General features: G+C 46.7%; 1 protein-coding gene across 1 annotated transcript; it reads right to left on the minus strand.

The window, feature by feature from the left end:
- Positions 1-9,165: 9,165 nt before the first annotated feature.
- Positions 9,166-13,010, minus strand: LOC309539507 (mas-related G-protein coupled receptor member D-like). The gene is made up of 2 exons (XM_082235848.1): positions 12,769-13,010; positions 9,166-10,983 (listed from the first exon to the last, which is right to left on the minus strand). The coding sequence occupies exon 2, from the start codon at positions 10,958-10,960 to the stop codon at positions 9,944-9,946; it is 1,017 nt and encodes a 338-aa protein (XP_082091974.1). The 5' UTR covers positions 10,961-10,983; positions 12,769-13,010; the 3' UTR covers positions 9,166-9,943.
- Positions 13,011-19,051: the final 6,041 nt, after the last annotated feature.

The raw sequence follows: 19,051 nt of genomic DNA on the forward strand, positions 1-19,051 counted from the left end.
CAGCTAACCATCCCCTGACAGCAGTCTGACAGTCTCTGTACGCTGCCTGTGCAGGAGAAAGCATCATGAGCAACCCAGTCGGAACCGGAGACGCAGGGGTTGGAGCTGGTCCAAGCTTGGAAGAAAGGTATCAAGCTCTGGAGGTCCAACTTGCGCTGCAGACGGCGAGGCTCGAGGAGAGAAGGGCTCAGGATGCTGACAAAAAGGGGAGAACCACTCAGTTCCCCAGAAAGGTACCAGGATTGGTGCAGAAGTTTGGGGGGGACCCCAAGGATTACCATGCCTTTAGGACTGAGATGCAATATGCTCTGAATGTGCAGTTTGATGAGTTCCCTGATGAGGAATCGCGAGTTGCGTTCGTAATTGGGCATCTTGAGAAGGGGGCGCGGGTCTGGGTTCGACCCCTGATGGCAACGCACAACGATATCCTAAAGGACACTATGAAATTCTTTCGTGCAATGGATATCATGTTTTCCAGCGATATTGAGGAAGGGTTGGTACGCAGACAGCTAATGGCTTGCAAGCAGGGAAGCAGATCTGTCCGTGAGTACTGGACTGAATTTACCATGCTGATTCACAGATTGGGGTGGGATTTATCGGCGGCACCCATTCAGATGCTATTTGAAGAAGGTCTTTCTTCAGCTGTGAAAGACGAGCTGGCCAGGAGCCCCAGGGCGGGGTCTATGGATCAGCTGACCAAATCTGCGCTGACCATTGGAGCGCGCCAGGAGGCAAGAGCCTTGGAGAGGCGGGAAGGGAGAGGGGAACGTTGGAAGGAGTTACGCATTCCAGACATTCCTGAGCCAGCTTTCCCGCCGGCAGAGCCGATGGAAATCGGAACAGCCCGCGCGCGCGCAGTTTCAAAGCCCAGTGAGGGGGCGAAGAAGGAGGGAAAGGGAGCCCGGAAATGCTATCTCTGCCAACAGCCAGGCCACTTTGCCAGAGTCTGCCCCCAGAGGAAGGAATGGCAAGGGATGGTGGGAGCTGTTGAGGGGGAAGAGCAGGGAGAAACGGAGCAGGTAAAAGCCAACGCCTGGTTGCCAGCAGGGCACTGCAGCCAGGCCAAAGAGCAGTGAAAGTGCCCCTTCCCCAAGTGCCAGTGCCAGAAGCTCCTCGACCTGCTCTAGTGCTTGAAGTGTCTCTAGAGCTGCAAAATGGACACCCCCTAAAAATAAAGGCGCTGTTGGACTCAGGCAGCTCCTGCAATTTCATGAGCAAGGAGTTTGCTGCTGAGCACCAGATACAGACTATCCCTTTAAGCAACCCCCTGCAGGTGACCACGATTGATGGCAGGGAACTGTTGGGAGGAGGCGTCAGCTTGCAGACCGTCCCAATGATAATGAGGGTGGCAAGGCACACAGAACTGATAGCGTTTAATGTGGCCACCTTGGGAGGCGCTCCCATTATTTTGGGAATGAGCTGGCTAGCCCTACATGATCCGCTGGTGGGCTGGCATCAAAGAGTGGTTTCCTTCGGTTCAGCACATTGCTTGGAACACTGCAGGGGGGAAAAGGGGTCAGCAGGGGCCCAAGCCACCCTAGCAGGGACGGAAGTGATGGAGAAGGGGAAGGTGCCACCACAGTATGCTGATCTCAGCGTCGTGTTCAGCGAGAAGGAAGCGGACCAACTACCCCCGCATAGGCCCTTTGATTGCCAGATCAATTTACTCCCTGGAGCACAGCTTCCTGTAGGCAAGTTGTATGCCATGTCAGACAGGGAGATGCAGGAGTTGCGAGCGTTCATTGACAAGAACCTGAAGAGAGGCTTCATCAGAGAGTCCAAGGCAGCGGGGGGTAGCCCAGTGTTTTTTGTGGATAAAAAAAACACGGACAAGCCGAGGCTGGTATGTGACTTTCGGGCCCTAAATGCAGTGACAGAGCCGGCGGCTTTTCCTATGCCCAGGATTGATGATATTTTGACCAGGGTGCGAAAAGGAAAGATTTTTACAAAGCTGGACCTAAGGGGGGCGTACAACCTGATACGTATAAGGAAAGGGGATGAATGGAAGACCACCATGTTCACCCCTTTGGGGGCATTTGAATACCTCGTTATGCCTTTTGGATTACAAACAGGCTCCGCGTGTTTTCAAGCCTTTATGAACCATGTACTGGGGCCTTTGCTCTACAAGAATTGCGTGGCCTTCTTAGATGACGTGTTGGTGTATTCGGAGAATGAGGAGCAACATGTGAGAGACGTCAGAGAAGTGTTGAGCAGGCTGCAAGCCAACAGATTGTGGGTGAAACTGGAGAAGTGTCAGTTTCATACCAAGGAGGTGGAATTCCTGGGGTACCGCTTGTCAGACAAGGGGTTGGCCATGGACCCCGGCAAGGTTCAAGCGGTGCTGGAATGGAAAACACCCAAGACCAAGAAGGATGTGCAGAGGTTCCTAGGGTTTGGAAACTTTTATCGTAAGTTCATCCGAAACTTCGCCCACCTGACGGCGCCCATCACGGACTGTCTCAGCAGCAAAAAGAAGTTTGTTTGGACGGGGGAGGCGGAGCGAGCGTTTGAGGAACTGAAAAGGGCCTTCGCCTCTGACGAACAACTTCTACATGTGGATTTACAAAAAAAGCTGAGGGTCGAAACAGACGCTTCGGACAGAGCCATAGGGGCGGTGCTTCTTCTGCAGCCGGGGAAGGAGGGGTCAGAGTGGCGACCGTGTGCCTTCTTTTCGCGAAAGCTGAACAAATCTGAGAGAAACTACACGGTGCACGACCGGGAACTTCTTGCGATTTATGAGGCCTTCCGGAGATGGAGGCACCTACTAATTGGTGCACAACAGAAGGTGCAAGTGTGCACGGACCATAAGAATCTAGAGTATTGGAGAACTGCGCGAGTGCTCAACCAAAGGCAGTTGAGATGGGCCCAGGAGTTCTCCAAATTTAACTTTGAGATTTGTTACGTACCAGGCCCGGAGAACGTTAGGGCGGACGCTCTCTCACGCAAACCTGAATATTTGGAGGGAGAGGGTGCACCCGAAGAGACCCATGTTATTCCCGAGGACCGCTGGGTGTGTGGGGCGGCTTTGGTGGGGCAAAGGGAACTGGTAGAGGGAACGGTGCAGGATGAATACGCCCAGGACAAACTCAGGGGTCTCAGGAGGGAGGGAGACAAACCCGGGGGTTTTGAGGAGAGAAACGGGGCGTTGTACTACAAGGGATGGCGGCTAATGGATTGAAGTTGAATCCTGACAAGACAGAAGTACTGTTTTTGGGGGACAGGGGGCGGGCTGGTGTGGAGGACTCCCTGGTCCTGAATGGGGTAACTGTGCCCCTGAAGGACCAGGTGCGTAGCCTGGGAGTCATTTTGGACTCACAGCTGTCCATGGAGGCACAGGTCAATTCTGTATCCAGGGCAGCTGTCTACCAACTCCACCTGGTACGCAGGCTGAGACCCTACCTGCCCGCTGACTGTCTGGCCAGAGTGGTGCATGCTCTAGTTATCTCCCGCTTGGACTACTGCAATGCGCTCTACGTGGGGCTACCTTTGAAGGTGACTCGGAAACTACAACTAATCCAGAATGCGGCAGCTAGACTGGTGACTGGGGGCGGCCGCCGAGACCACATAACACCGGTCTTGAAAGACCTACATTGGCTCCCAGTACGTTTCCGAGCACAATTCAAAGTGTTGGTGTTGACCTTTAAAGCCCTAAACGGCTTCGGCCCAGTATACCTGAAGGAGCGTCTCCACCCCCATCGTTCTGCCCGGACACTGAGGTCCAGCGCCGAGGGCCTTCTGGCGGTTCCCTCATTGCGAGAAGCGAAGCTACAGGGAACCAGGCAGAGGGCCTTTTCGGTGGTGGCGCCCGCCCTGTGGAATGCCCTCCCATCGGATGTCAAGGTGATGGAAAACTACCTGACATTCAGAAAACATCTTAAGGCGGCCCTATTCAGGGAAGCTTTTAATGTATGATATTTTAATGTTTTTTTGGTTTCTGTGGAAGCCGCCCAGAGTGGCTGGGGAAACCCAGCCAGATGGGCGGGGTACAAATAATAAATTATTATTATTATTATTATTATTATATACATACCTGAAGGGGAATTGAGGGAAAAGGTACTCAAGCAACTGCACGATAGCCCCACAGCAGGGCATTTTGGGCAACACAAAACCATGTGGCTGGTTACCAGGGAATTCTGGTGGCCCAAGGTCAGGGAAGATGTGCGGGAATATGTGAGAGGGTGTGACCGATGTCAATGAGCCAAGGGGGAGAGGCGGGCACCGGCAGGTTTATTAGAACCACTACCCACGCCGGAAAGACCATGGGAGGCAGTGGCAATAGATTTCATGACTGATCTGCCCAGGTCCAAAGGGAAGACAGCCATTATGGTTGTGGTAGACCTGTTAACCAAGATGGCCCACTTTATAGCCTGCTCACATGCGGTCACAGCAGAAGAAACCGCTAAATTGTTTGTGGAAAATGTGTTTAGGTTGCATGGTGCCCCCTTGAGGGTGGTTTCGGACCGAGGGAAACAATTTACTTCCAGGTTCTGGAGGAAGCTCATGAGCTTATTGCACGTAGAGGTGAATTTTTCCACTGCCCGTCATCCAGAAACCAATGGGCAGGCGGAAAGAGCTAATGGTGTCCTCCAGCAATATTTGAGGTGTTATGTGAATGACAGAGAGAATGATTGGGTGGAGAAGCTGGCGTTGGCAGAATTTGCCTATAACAATGCAGAGAACGTGTCCACGGGGATGAGCCCTTTTTTGGCCAATCACGGGTGTCATCCCCGAGCCTTCCCAGGGGGGGAGGGGGAGAACTGGAGCGTTCCTGCCGCAGAACAGTTCGTTGAAGAAATGGAAGCGATCCATCACCAGCTCCAACTTAATTTAAACAGGGCGAAGGAGGAATATAAGAGGCAGGCAGACAAAACCAGAAGGGAAGGGGAAAGCATTAGGGTGGGGGACCAGGTGTGGCTGTCCACCCAAGGGTTACCATTTAAAGGAGGTTGTAAGAAGTTAAGACCCAAAAGACTGGGCCCATTTGAAGTCACGCAACAGGTCAACCCAGTGGCTTTCAGACTCCGGTTACCGAACCACATGAAGTTGCACCCAGTGTTCCACAGATCATTGCTGTCACCGTATATAGGGGACAGAGAGGGGAGGGTCAATAGGGGACCAGCTATGGAGGAAAAAGAACACAGCTACCATGTAGCGGAGATTCTCGATTCCAGGTGGAGGGGAGAGCAAGTAGAGTATTTGGTAATGTGGGAAGGGGAGCCGGAGTCGGAAAACACCTGGGTCAGGGCAGAGGATGTAGATGACGAGGTTTTGATTGAAACTTTTCATCAGAGATTCCCTAGAAAACCCCAGCCAGTGGCAAGGTTCCGGAGGGAATACTTCGCCACCACCGACGACAAAGAAGAGTTGGAGGGGTTCGCTGATTCCGAGGTGGAGGAGGATTCAGCGAGTCGGAACGAAGACCGATGGAGGGAATTGTTCGAGACGTCTGAAGATGAAGAGGATTCTTTTAGGGGTTTCAGCTCCTCACCGCCCAGAGGAGAAAGTAGGGGCGGGGGAGAGGGGGGCCCTGGAGGGGAGGTGGATGTCAGGGAACTGACATCGGAGGAAAGGGAAGTGGTAAGGCTCCCAGAGACTGGGAGAGAGTCAACAGCCAAAGCAGGGACCAGCAGGGGGAGCGCGGGGTCTCTGGAGGAGGATCTCAGTAATGCTGAGAGAGACGCAGCAGCCCAGGCAGGAAGCAGCAGGGGAGAGAAAGGGGTGAGAGACACTTCGAGCGAAAATAGCGGGGAGGTGTCAGAAGCTACTGCAGGGAGACCCATGCTTCGCCGGAAGCTGCCACGTCGTGAGTCCAGGAGACGCGTTTCCGTTAAGGAACTTCTTTGCTGGAAGCGCTTCCGCAGACAGCCACTGTCAGACACTACTAGTGACTAGAGCAGACATGTCTGAGGAGCTCTGTCACACACAGAGGTTTGTGGGGTCGCACAAACTCTGAAGGGGCACAATTTTAAGCACAAGCAGCTAACCATCCCCTGACAATATATATATGCTTTCGTAGATTTTTACGGGTATAGGAATGCAGGTTTTGGTGTCTTCAACCACACCGGATCAACCACACCAGACCCAAACCCAGACCCTCTCCACAGACATATTACAGACTCCATCCAGCAACCAAACTATAGTGGCACCTCCGGATGCTGCACCCCCCTGCAATCCCTACACAGATCTGGCTGGCACAAGGCACAAAACCATAGCTCGCCCCTATACACGAAGCCAAGCCAGAGCACAACTAAATGCAGCACAGCCATCTTCTCAGAAAAACTCTTCACAAGCTCAAGAGGTCAAGACACGAGAGCTTTAGCAACTAATCTACACTTAATGACCCACCCAGTGATATTCAGAATATCACTCATGAAATCACCCAAGATATCCCTCAAGTAATTAAGGAACAAAAGAAGAAAAGGCACACTAATCTAGGAACTTCCTCTCTGCCTAGAACGTTGGAGGCTATACACCACACCCCTCAACAGTATTTATAGGAACTCAAACACCAGATTCTGCTCTGTTCCAGTAACAAGAAGCCGAAAGCACCAGCCTGAAGATGACGAGTGAGACCTCGTCGAAACGTCGCCCAGACACCCCGACTCTTACACGGGAAGACACCCGAAGACACCAAAACCTGCATATATATATATATATATACTTGAAGCTACTAGCATGAGTTTGATCAAACTGCGGGAGGCAATGGAGGACAGAAGTGCCTGGCGTGCTCTGGTCCATGGGGTCACGAAGAGTCGGACACGACTAAACGACTAAACAACAACAACAACATATATATATATATATTGAGTGCGTCAGACCAACATGGCTACCTGCACCGTCAAAGGCACACACACTGAACATGAGAACTAAGCATCACTCCTTCCTGTACAAATGGGTACATTTTCAAAGAGAAAGAAACAGTTGGAACAGAGAAAGCAATCAATATTGACTAGCTTTAGTCTTTCAATTCATTACCTATTTATTGACATTGTCAAAAGGCTTAAAAGCTGCTCACCATGAATGGGATGGGGCAGCTCTGGGATCATAAAAAAGCAACATGATATTCAGTAGTACACCAAAGAATACAAAAGGCAAACCTTTTACATCTAATAATAAGCTGATGCTATGACAGGCAAATGAGTGGCAAGGGGGGTCATGGTTGTTGGCTCGCCTGGACAGGAGCAGAAGAAACTGTGGATCTGGTTATGATACATCATCAGGTCAGTCTTCCTCCTAGTCTTTGGCCTTTCAAATTTCCCTGGCACCCTCTGCAAAGCAAAAATTTGGCGCCCTGCACCTCTTGCCTATGTCAGAGTGGTGATGCCTTCCATTGACCCAGTGCAGTGGAATAATAATAATAATAATAATAATAATAATAATAATAATAATAATAAAATTATATATACCCCGCCCATCTGGCTGGGTTTCCTCAGGCACTCTGAGCGGCTTCCAACAGAATATTAAAATACAATAATCTATTAAGCATCAAAAGCTTCCCTAAACAGGGCTGCCTTCAGATATCTTCTAAAAGTCTGGTAGTTGTTGTTCTCTTTGACACCTGGTGGGAGGGCATTCCACAGGGCGGGTGCCACTACGGAGAAGGCCCTCTGCCTGGTTCCCTGTAACTTGGCTTCTCGCAGCGTGGGAACTGCCAGAAGGCCCTCGGTGCTGGACCTCAGTGTCTGGGCAGAACGATGGAGGTGGAGACGCTCCTTCAGGTATACCGAACCAAGGCCACACTGCTCTAAATCCACCTCCTCCAACCTCCTTGGCCACCTTCTTCCAACTTTAGAAGGCAACATGCAAGTTCATAGCAAGGGACAGCAGCTGCACATGCTATTGTTATTCTTCTGAATAACCTTATTCATTCATTGTCTTATTCAAGGCCCCAAGGTGACTTTGGAGAATTGCAAATAAAGCGGGAGGGATTCGGCTAGCAAACCCCACCATCAGAAGCCCTGAGCAAATATTCCACCACCCTCCCTATGTGCTCACCAAAATTGGCCTGCAGGGGCTGGGATAAACCTTGCAATATGAAGTGTGGCAGAAGAGGGTGATCATTCTGACTTGCAAGCAAAGATGCCTAACTAGACAGAATGGATGCCTTAGTACAGGGGTCGGCAAGGCTTACTGGGTATGGGCCGGATCACTCCCGTGGAGATCTTCCATGGGCCGGGCCGGCGCAGCACAATGCCGAAAATCGTGTCTGCTCATGTCCGCGGTGCCGGAAGTTGCTTCTGCGCATGCCCAAATGCCGGAAACCGTGCCTGTGAAGAAGCGATTTCCAGTGCCTTGGACATGCGCAGACACGATTTCTGGCATCTGGGCATGCAAAGAAGTGATTTCGGGAGCCGCGGAAAAGAGCCCCCATGCTGCACTGTGCCGGTTTAGTGCAGCACTCAGGGACTCACTGAGAGGGTGACTCAGTTCGGGGGAGGCTTGGGGGCAGGTTAAGTGGCCTCCGTGGGCTGCTTCCGGCCCATGGGCCTTAGGTTGCTGACCCCTGCCTTAGTACATCACTGAATTCCTCCTAATCAAAGGTTTCAAAGAACCCATGGCAGTGCCTAAAAGGACTACGTATGAAACACTGTCAGGGACTGGTCTGAGGAGGAATGGTGGAGACCCGCCCCCTCCTCCTGCACTTCCAAGAGAAGAAGGAGACAGTATAGATTTAGAACAGTGGTTTGCAGAAGGTCACAGTTCAGAGGCTGCAGAGGGCAGCAGCTGGGAAATATTGGGAGAGGAGCAGGAGGAAGAAGAAGCACCAGGGTAGAGACAGCTGACAGACTCAGTGTCTTTGGAAAGCATGCCAGACCCCTCCCCTTATCCCAGGTCCTGGCGAGCATTGAGAGTAGTAGAAGAGAAGGATTAAAGCCAGAAAGCACAGATCAGCCGGGGCAGGGATGACGTATGATAGGAGAGACGGAGGGGGTGGGACTTTACACGGAGCAATGCCATTATCTAAAAGAGGTGGCATTGCTATGTCTTCTATTGTGAATCTTGAATTAAAGACTTGGTAGTAACTCTTCTTTTTTTATCTGCTTATTGGCTGCCACCCTGGGAGGGATCAAATTCCCTGACTCCTGACTTCCCTCTGAGGAAAGTTTACAGCATCTGGGGCAAAAGAAAGTATTTCTTCACACAGGCAAATCAATTCACACAGTGCATAGTTAAACTATTATTATTATATATTAAATTTGTACGCTTCCCTATACCCGCGGGTCTCAGGGAGGTTCACAAGATACAATCACAATATAAAAGCACAAAATATAGAATACAAATAAAAGCAACTCAATAACAGACGCCCCTTCCAATACATTTTAAGAGGGTATTGGATGTGAATCATCCAAAGGCCTGGTTAAACAGGGAAGTATTTGCCTGGTGCCTAAATGTGTATAAGGATGGGGCCAGGCAAACCTCCCTAGGGAGAGCATTCTACAAATGGGGAACCACTGCAGAAAAGGCCCATTCTCGTGTTGCCACCCTTGAGACCTCTTTGTGGAGGAGGCACATGAAGGAGGGCCTCAGATGAGGATCTCAGGTTCCAGGTAGGTTCACATGGAGAGAGGTCGTCCCTGAGGTATTGCGGTCCTGAGCAGTTTATTATGGGACTATGCTCCCACAAGAGGCAGTGATAGTCATCAACATGGCTGACTTTACTCCACACAGGGAGGTACCCTGAGGTTCCTGATGGCAATGGACTATGCTGCAGCAACTTTATCAATACTAAGCTAGAGAGAAGTAGCAGTTAAATCAGTATGGCAAGAGAAAAGCATTCCTTTGAGTTAATGAAGCTGTGGCTTTTTGTTGTGCCTATTGATTGCATCTTGCATCTTCATTCCTGGGTAAGGAGATTGAGCTTCATGGTATAGTCCACTATGAGCAATTATTCTTACATAGTCCAGGATCAAAGCATTTCCATTCAAGAACAATGCTGGCTTCGTCAGTTGATGGCTTGCGTTGAACAAGTTACTGCACTAAGTTTCTCTGCATCAGTCAACACGTTCTCTTGCAGAGAATAGTATTCATCCTGGAAGACCCTCCTGAAAATGACCTTCAGGGGTTCTGTAGAGGAACATTTGCCCCGTTTCCCCACCAAGTAATAAAGCACTGGTTTAATGCTGCCACTGACAGAGTAGAGGAGCTGTGAAAGTGCAATAAGAGTTTGTGAATGCTTAGGGGAGGATAGCAGAAATGTGATGCTCCATGGGCCATGGCAGAGAAGGAAAAACAGGAGGGAGAGAAGAATAGCAGTAGTCAGGCTTCCTGGCAGTCGGCGCTGAGAGTTGCAACACATTTTGGCCAGCAGGAGCAAAGTGAAGACAGCTAAAATTGGAGGCAAAACCCATATGACCACAATGAACATGTTCTTGACAACTGGGTATAATATCACATTATAGACCAGGTAAAATGAAATTTCCATTCCGCAGAACATGACACACAGGATCCAGACTAGTACAGATAGCCCAGACGAAAGGGATTGTGGCCGCCAATGTTGGTAGCAGCTCGGAAAAGAGACAGAGAGGCATCTTTCTATGCTGATGATTGTATGGAAACAGAGACTGGCAGTATAACAAAATTGGCATAAGTGCAACAGGGGTATTGCAGAAATGCGGGCAGGGAGTGGTAATCCACAGAGGTCATCAGCGAACAAAAAGATAAGGGACAGAGACAAAAACATGAGCAGGCCAAAGTCAGCTGCAGTCAAATTCAGGATGTAGGTGGTGAAAGGATTTCTCTTAATATGGGAATCAAGGCGCCACAAAACATATCCATTCCCCAGCAACCCAAATATGCAGATAAGGATGACAATGGGTTTAGTATAATAACCCAATTCAGAAAATGCATATCTGTAGATTTCTTCTTCGAAACATTTTGCACGAAGTTGCTCTCCGTACATTTCATATGTGTTTTCAGTGTCCATGGTGAAAATGTTGCTGCCCCACTCACTGCTGCTCATAATACTCCACACCGTTTTCTGTTCTGTTGGAGAGAGGAGACAGAGGGGAATTAGTCACTCTGGTTGAGCTGAACTACAGAAGTATTTGAACATTTCATATTGACACTTTTGCTATTTTATAAGGCGAGGCAACCAAAAGCTAGCATGAATGGGTGACATTAGACGCTCCAGATATGGCTTTGCATGAGAATGCCAAAAAAACCTAAACAATCAGCAAAGTTTTGAAATCAGTGGTTAAAATCAGTGAAGTTTTGAAAGTTTCAGTCTGCCATCTTGATTCATAATGACATCCAGTTGTATTAAAACATAGACAAACCCTGTCCCTTGGTCTCAGGAACCATCATGCAAAATAAGAATGCAATATCTCAATAGGTGCCCAAACACAGAGTTAACCATCAATCATCCAAAATAGTAGATTTTCCAGCTGAATTCCAGCATTACCATTACTATTATTGTAACTGGTTAAAAGGACTTTATAAGAGATTTTAAATAGAAACAGGAGAAATATCAATTTGGTTTACTAGAAGGATGTTAGAAGAGTCGTTTTGTGCTGTCTGAGTAACTAAACATTAAAGGCTGGACTCTAGAGGGAAATTTGGGCAAAGTTACAGCCTACAGAGGGGACAAAACTATTATGGAGTACATATGTTAAATACTTTGAATAACTGTTGTAACAGATAATTGTCAGATAGGGAGGCAGGAGTTCTTCTTTTTAATCATGTTTTCCTAGTCTTTTCTATTCTTTTAGTTATTTTTAATTTGTTCTTTCTCTTCCTCTTTTTTATTTAATTGTGTTTTGTAAGGATCATGGGTATTTTTTTTTGTTGTTGTTATTCTTTTTTATATACTCCTTTTTATTATCTTTTTATAAATCCATTTGGGTTTTAATGCTCAAAATGTTATAAACCTTCCATAAAATTTTACTGTTATTAATTCTACTGTTATTATGCATTCGGCGACTGATACTTAAGAGCAACACTTACGTTACTAAGGTTAAGGCAGAAGAATGACAAGAATGAATGGAAGCAGAAGCTGAATCAGCCCACAGAGGAAGTGGTGGGAGAGAAACTGCTTTTACATCACACTCAGAAATCTAACAATTCTTGGAGCCTCATTGTGGTTAGCTAGAAACCACTAAAAACTTTTACAGTTTTGAATACTACTTTAAAAATGAAAAGGAGTGAGTGTGGGGGAGAGAAATATCTTGACCTGGCCATGAAAAATATTGAGAACAGTACTAAAAAAACTTCTCCATGCTCTCAACAGTGGCAGCCTCCTTTGGATCAGACTCTGTCCAGTGAAAGGGATTTGATTTATTCCTGTCCCTTCAAAGAGACACCTTCCTGCATTAAAGGTTGAAAGCAGAGGCTGGATGGCCACCTATCAGCAACGATGTCCTGGTGGGACCCCAGCCTCACCAGAGGGCTGGATGAGTTTCCAGGCTCCTTCTCAAATCACAATTCCGTGTTCACAGAGGGCAACTCAGGATGCAAGCCGGAGTGACTTGACCCCCACCTAAATGCAAGGCATAGCGTGGATTTATGCTGGGGGGCAGGCTTCATGTGAGGGGGGCGCAGTTAAGTACCCCCCCCGGCTACACCCATGGTTACCGGTGCCCTCTGGAGTGCCTGGGTAAGGAGAGATTGAGAAAGCAGAGAAGAGGTCCCCAGGAACATCACAGATCCCCACCAAAACCTGGAACTTTTAAAGGAGGACAAAGTGAGGAGATGGGAACACAAAACTCTTTAAAAAACAAACAAACAGGACAATCAAAACTTACAGATATAAAAGTCACAGACATAACTTACAGATCCTTTCTTTCTCCAGTCCCTCCTGGGAGACCTAAAGCTTCCAGCAAAACGCGCGATCTGGCTGGCTGGTAACAGTCCTTCCTTCCTCCTTCAGCGGGGAAATGTTTTCTCCCTGCTTGCTTTCCTGTGATTCACACGCCCTTCTGATTCTCGCTCTCTTGCTCTTCTTCGTGGCTTCTTCTCGACTGGCGTCTCTCCAGCAGCTCTTTCCCTCCTCCTCCACCCCTTCTAGCCAGATCCGCCCTCTTCCCACGCACCCCACCCCCTCCCAGACTTCACAGACTCCTGAGAATCTCCGGATGTTCATTCAGCCTAGGAAATCCCCAGTCCAGAGCAAGTACTGCTGTTTCTGAAGAAGAGAGGGCAGGAACTGCTTTCCCCTGGATCTCGCTGCTGACTGATCTGAGGGCACATGTACAGAGTGTGCATGGTGAGCCTGGGAGGGAACTACACAGACTGCATTTTTAAAAAAAGAGGCTTGAATGCTGCTCTCAGTTAAAGAGGAAAGTACAATTTGCAGAAGGAGCTGGTTACCTGTGGTGCTGATGTGCCAGAGACAGGCCACAGAGACTTTGCGAAGTGATCCAGCAGTCTTTCTGGTGAAGATTTCGATCTCCTGTGCACAGGAAACTTTGCATGGGGGAAGATTTAACTCTTTGTGAACACAGAGCTTACAAACGAAAAAAGGATTTTCTGTTTCTTCCAGCTGGTGGAGGATACAGTGGTGCCTCGGGTTACATACGCTTCAGGTTACATACGCTTCAGGTTACAGACTCTGCTAACCCAGAAATAGTGCTTCAGGTTAAGAACTTTGCTTCAGGATGAGAACAGAAATTGTGCTCCAGCGGCGCAGCGTCAGCAGGAGGCCCCATTAGCTAAAGTGGTGCTTCAGGTTAAGAACAGTTTTAGGTTAAGAACGGACCTCCAGAACAAATTAAGTACTTAACCTGAGGTACCACTGTATGGAATCATAGAATACAGTGGTGCCCCGCAAGACGAATGCCTCGCAAGACGAAAAACTCGCTAGACGAAAGGGTTTTTCGGTTTTGCGTTGCTTCGCTAGACGAATTTCCCTATGGGCTTGCTTCGCAAGACGAAAACGTCTTGCGCTTTTTTTTAAAGCCGCTTGAAGAGGCGCAGTTGCGACGGACCGTGCTTCGCAAGACGAAAAACATCGCAAGACAAAATGACTCGCGGAACGAATTCTTTTCGTCTTGCGAGGCACCACTGTAGTAGATTTGGAAAGAACCCAATGTCATCTAGTCCAACCCCCAGCAATGCAGGGGTCTCAACTGGCAGATACCATCTAACTTCTGCTTCAAAACCTCCAGTGAAGGAGAGTCCACCACTTCCCAAGGGCGTCTGTTCCATTGTCAAACTACTGTCAGAAAGTTCTTCCTGATGTTTAGTTAGAATCTCCTTTCTTCTAACTTGTTTTTCCCCCCTAGTCATGGAGATGCCTTGTTACAGGAATTTATGTACAGGTGGGGGGGTTGCCCCTCCAGCAGATATCATGCACATGCAGCCCACTACCAAAATCAGCACAATCACTTTTGTGACTTTTGTGATTTGTCCCCACAAAACACTTCATCACAGTTTCATTCTGTCTATTCAAAGGGCCTCTGCTGCACAATACCAAATGTAACAATTCACTGATAAATGTATCTGTGTACTGGCTCACTGGGAAAACTTCAGAAATTCATATAGACATGTGAGCTCAGCTACTCAGCAGCCCCTCTGCCTGAGTCCTGGCAGGTAGCCCTGATACCTGAGTGCCAGACATCATCCTGATACCTGAGTGCCAGACAGGTAGCCATTCCAGAAATAACAAATCCAGATGAAGACAAAAGGGTGTGATTAACTTGGCTGGGAAACAGGAAAATGTAAATATCTCTTTTGTTACAGTTGATGGGTATTTGGTGGAGGGCAAGGGGAGGAATGGGGAAGGGTCCAGGATGCTCAGATTACTGCCACCAGACCTCCCCTTTCGTGATGTAACCATGATGTATTAGTGATGCAGTTTGGGGGGGGATGTAGCAGCTAATAAAAGTTTGGGTGCTCTTTTGTTTGGGGTTTCCATCTTGTTCCACCTTGTGGCAGGTGGGAGTCCTGTTGTGGCAGTCTTCAATAAATACCAAGCCTACTGGCTGCTGTTTTGCTCTGGTATTCCTGGCCGGTGTCCTTGTTTTTTGTCCAAGGGAGCTCTCAGATTTCTCTGTTAACAGTCTGAACATGTGGACCTACTTTCTGTACTTTATGAGGAGTCTAGATGCATCTTGGTTGGATGCCTACCTAACCCAACATCCTAAGTAAATGCCTACCTAACCCAACATCCTGTTCCTTCCCATGGTCAATCAGATGCCCGTGAGAAGCCCACAAACAGGGCATGAGCACAATAGTCCATCCATGCTGTTATTCCCCTGTTGGTGATCCTTTTTGGTAGACACATGTTTCACACACACATATTCTAGGAGTCTCATGAATCATGACCTTTAGATAGTGGTAGCAGCATGTCTTGGCAAGCTTATCCAGGAAATGTTCTCTACTTCAAGCTCAGTTGTTTAGACCACAGTGCCACTCGCTTCCCACTCCAACAGGATAGAAAGTGGCAAAATGTCTCCCTTCTGCAAATTGTTTGGTTTTGGCTCTTGACTCAGTCATGATTTGAAAGGAGATCTACTCATTTATGCCTTTCCTCTGCAGCCTACAAAAGATGGTTTTTTGACTGGCTGTTGAATAAGCCCTTGGCCACATCCTCCCTTTTCATGTAATCTGTGCAGGAGACCAGCCACATAGAAGCCAGGTTGTGATGCTGTGAAAGCTGCAGGTTTCCATTGCTAATCTGATGGCCTCTCAACTGTGAATTCAACAGCTAGGGCACTATAAACAGTCCAATAGTGGGTCCAGTAGTGCTGTGCTAAATAGATGGATGAACTTCTTTGATTTAATACTGCAAACCAAAAATAAATTCTTCAAGCTCACCATTATGTTGGAAAAGCTGTAGAGAATGAGGTTACTATTTTCATGTTTGGTGGGAGTGCACCCTGGTCCGCGCCTTTTAGGGAAAATACTTTTATCTGACCTCCAAAATCACTAAACTATCTATCAGGCGCTTGCCTTACTATCATTAGATTTGACCACAAATTCTACCCTTAAATCAAAAGAATTAATTTTCTTCCTGTTTACAGCAGCTAGACTAGTTATTGCCCAATGATTAGAAAACTAATATACCAATAGAGGCTTGAGTTAATAATATCTGGAACATTGCTCTTTCAGAATGCCTCTCATGCCATCGTCAAATAGTCAGAGGCAAAAAGAAGTCTTTGACACAATTTAGTCTCCATTTTTATTGAAGAAGAACAGGATAATTTTACGCCATCATCATCACAGAGGTGTCTGTGGAGGGCATATATTGATTGAAAATTTCTAGTAAACCCAGATCCATAGTTGGGTTCCTACTGAGAGTATTTGGTGAGTCAGCATGACAGTGATGATGAATTGAGGATTGGAGTTCTGTGGTATTATGGCAGTCAAGAAAACTGAAGTGTAACTTTTGGATAATTGTGTTTTTAATAAAATTAATTTTTAAAATACTGCAAACCAGTCTCTCTCTCTCTCTCTCTCTCTCTCTCTCTCTCTCTCTCTGTGTGTGTGTGTGTGTGTGTGTGTGTTGAATCTGGCCATTCCTCTTCACCCAATTTTCTAGGACAGACATTAAAAAACCTAAAATGCAAACCTGAAGTATTTGTTTGCCAGGTGAATGCCATCCCACAGTTACAAAAAAAATGATAGGAAATGGCATTTTTATAGTATATAAAAAAAGGGCACACCTAAAGAGCTGAATTTTCAAGTTGCCTAAATGGCTACGCTTTCCCTCATAAATAACCTGCAAGGTATTACCCAAAAGAGTGCAATTTTTTCACAGGAAGCAATTTCTTTCACAATGGGAACATTGTCAAAGCATCTAGGATAATGGAACATTATAGGCTGGTAGGAAGTTTCAACACGATATTATTACCATGTGCCACCCTCACTGAAATGAGAGAAAACATTTCACCGATATTCTCCATCCAGAATGAGAAATTTCTTTTGAACTCTAGAAAGAGATTGTGAATAAGATTCTGACATTCTGAAGGGTGATACCTCACACCTGCTTGATCCCAGAAGGGAAACCCAGCCAGTTGGATGGGGTATAAATAAATAAGTTTTCTGTTTTACAATTTAAAATACTCATTTTACATCTTTTTTGCAATTGTTTTTATTGATTTTCATATTATATATTTATACAGTACATTCTTACAATATTAGTAACCTAAAACTCTCAGGATTACCACTTCCCTCTACCCCTCTTCCGGTTTTCTTGTTTCCACACTATAATATTCACGCATTGATTTATATCAGCATACTGTTCATATCTATACATGGTACTTTCTATAATCTCATATAGAATGCTCCATACGTTGTAAGGTTTATCTCCGACCTGCCAGTGTTCTTTATATGTAAACAGTGTTTCTCAAGGTAAGTTATAAATTTTTTAGAGTCTTTTTGGCACGTCTGGTCATCCTGCTCATGGACTCGTCCCATCAGCCTGGATAATTCTGTGTACTCTACCATCTTTGTTTGCCATTCCTCGATAGTCAGCAAATCTTGATGTTTCCATCCGTGAGCTATCAGAACTCTGGCCACCATTGTCGCATACAGAAATAGTTTTTCGTCTTCTTTTGGTATCTCATCCCCAACAATTCCTAAAAGAAATGCCTCCGGCCTTTTAGGGAAGGTATATCTAAACATTTTTTTTAGTTCATTGTGTGTGTGTGTGTGTGTGTGTGTGTACACACACAATGAACATTTTACATCCTTAATATATCAATGACTTCCCTTCTTCTCTTTCATTGATCCATTTTACATATTGCAAAACACTGAGTATTTTACAAAAACTATACCATTCAGTATTCCATTATTGCACCCATCAAAACTTTTTTTACACTGTTGAATCTATCTTAATGCTGCCAGTGTTGTCAGCTGTACACAATTATTTCCCATATATTCAGTAAACATTTTCCAATCTTCTTTAAACATATATTCTTCTTGTTCTCCTATTCTATATGTTAAGTCTGTGAGTTGTGCATATTCTTGAGTTGCCATTCTTCTTTGGTTGGAACCTCACAGCTGGGGAGTATGTCACACTTGTGTGCCCGTAGCTCCTACCATCACATCATAATTTCTCTTACTCTGCCCATCATCTGGCCTGCCACTGAAGCATGGGCTGGATCTGGCCCAATCGCCTTCTAAATCCAGCCCACGGACAGTCTGGGAATCACCATGTTTTTACATGAGTAGATGTGTCCTTTTATTTAAAATGCATCTCCGGGCTATTTGTGGGGCATAGGAATTCGTTCATCCCCCCCCCCTATATATATGTAGTCGCCCCCCCCCTCCAAGGTCTGAGGGACAGTGGGCCGGCCCCCTGCTGAAAAAGTTTGCTGACCTCTGCACTGAAGGGTATTAACCTCACAAAATCCTCACAAACTTCCGGACCCTGTTCTTTTTCTCACACTAAGCAGATCAGTCAGCTTAGGCAGAGTGAGCACTTTAAGCAAAATTCAGGACCATGGACAGCACCCATCAGCTCGCACTGCTTTAAGGCCTCTTCCCATGTTGTAGGTATGGAGGAGGAATATTTCCCCCCAGTTTAGAGCTGAAACTATCTCAAGACTTGCTGACATTAGGTGGGCACACTCGCTATGCTCTCATGGATGCCCGTGAAAAACTTTTTTTTATATCAGCAAGCCTATCCAGACATGTAAATTACCGTATTTTTCGCTCTATAACACGCACCAGACCATAACACGCACGTAGTTTTTAGAGGAGGAAAACAAGGAAAAAATATTCTAAACAAATTAGTGGATATATGATTTTTGTGGTTCATGCTGTGGCCACAGACATGTGATCTGACAGTGAGTTTGGAGTAGCCCAATGCAAAAATCCTGAGGATCCATGTGGATCCATGTTTTGTAACCACGAAGGAGGAAAGAAAGGGGAACCATGGATCCACTGCTCACAACTGCAGCAGATCACCCCCGCCACCCGTAGGCATTCACTCCATAACACGCACAGACATTTCCCCTTATTTTCTAGGAGGAAAAAAGTGAGTGTTATGGTGCAAAAAATACAGTACTATTTGTTTATTATTATTATTTTGCTGATTTTATCTGTTTCTTTAGTTTACAAGAAACAGTTAAAAGCAAAAGGTTACAGTTAAGGAAAAGTGGGTAAAAGG

The sequence above is a fragment of the Podarcis vaucheri genome, assembly GCF_965113315.1.
Source record: "Podarcis vaucheri genome assembly, chromosome: 8".
Classification (NCBI taxonomy): Eukaryota; Metazoa; Chordata; class Lepidosauria; order Squamata; family Lacertidae; genus Podarcis; species Podarcis vaucheri.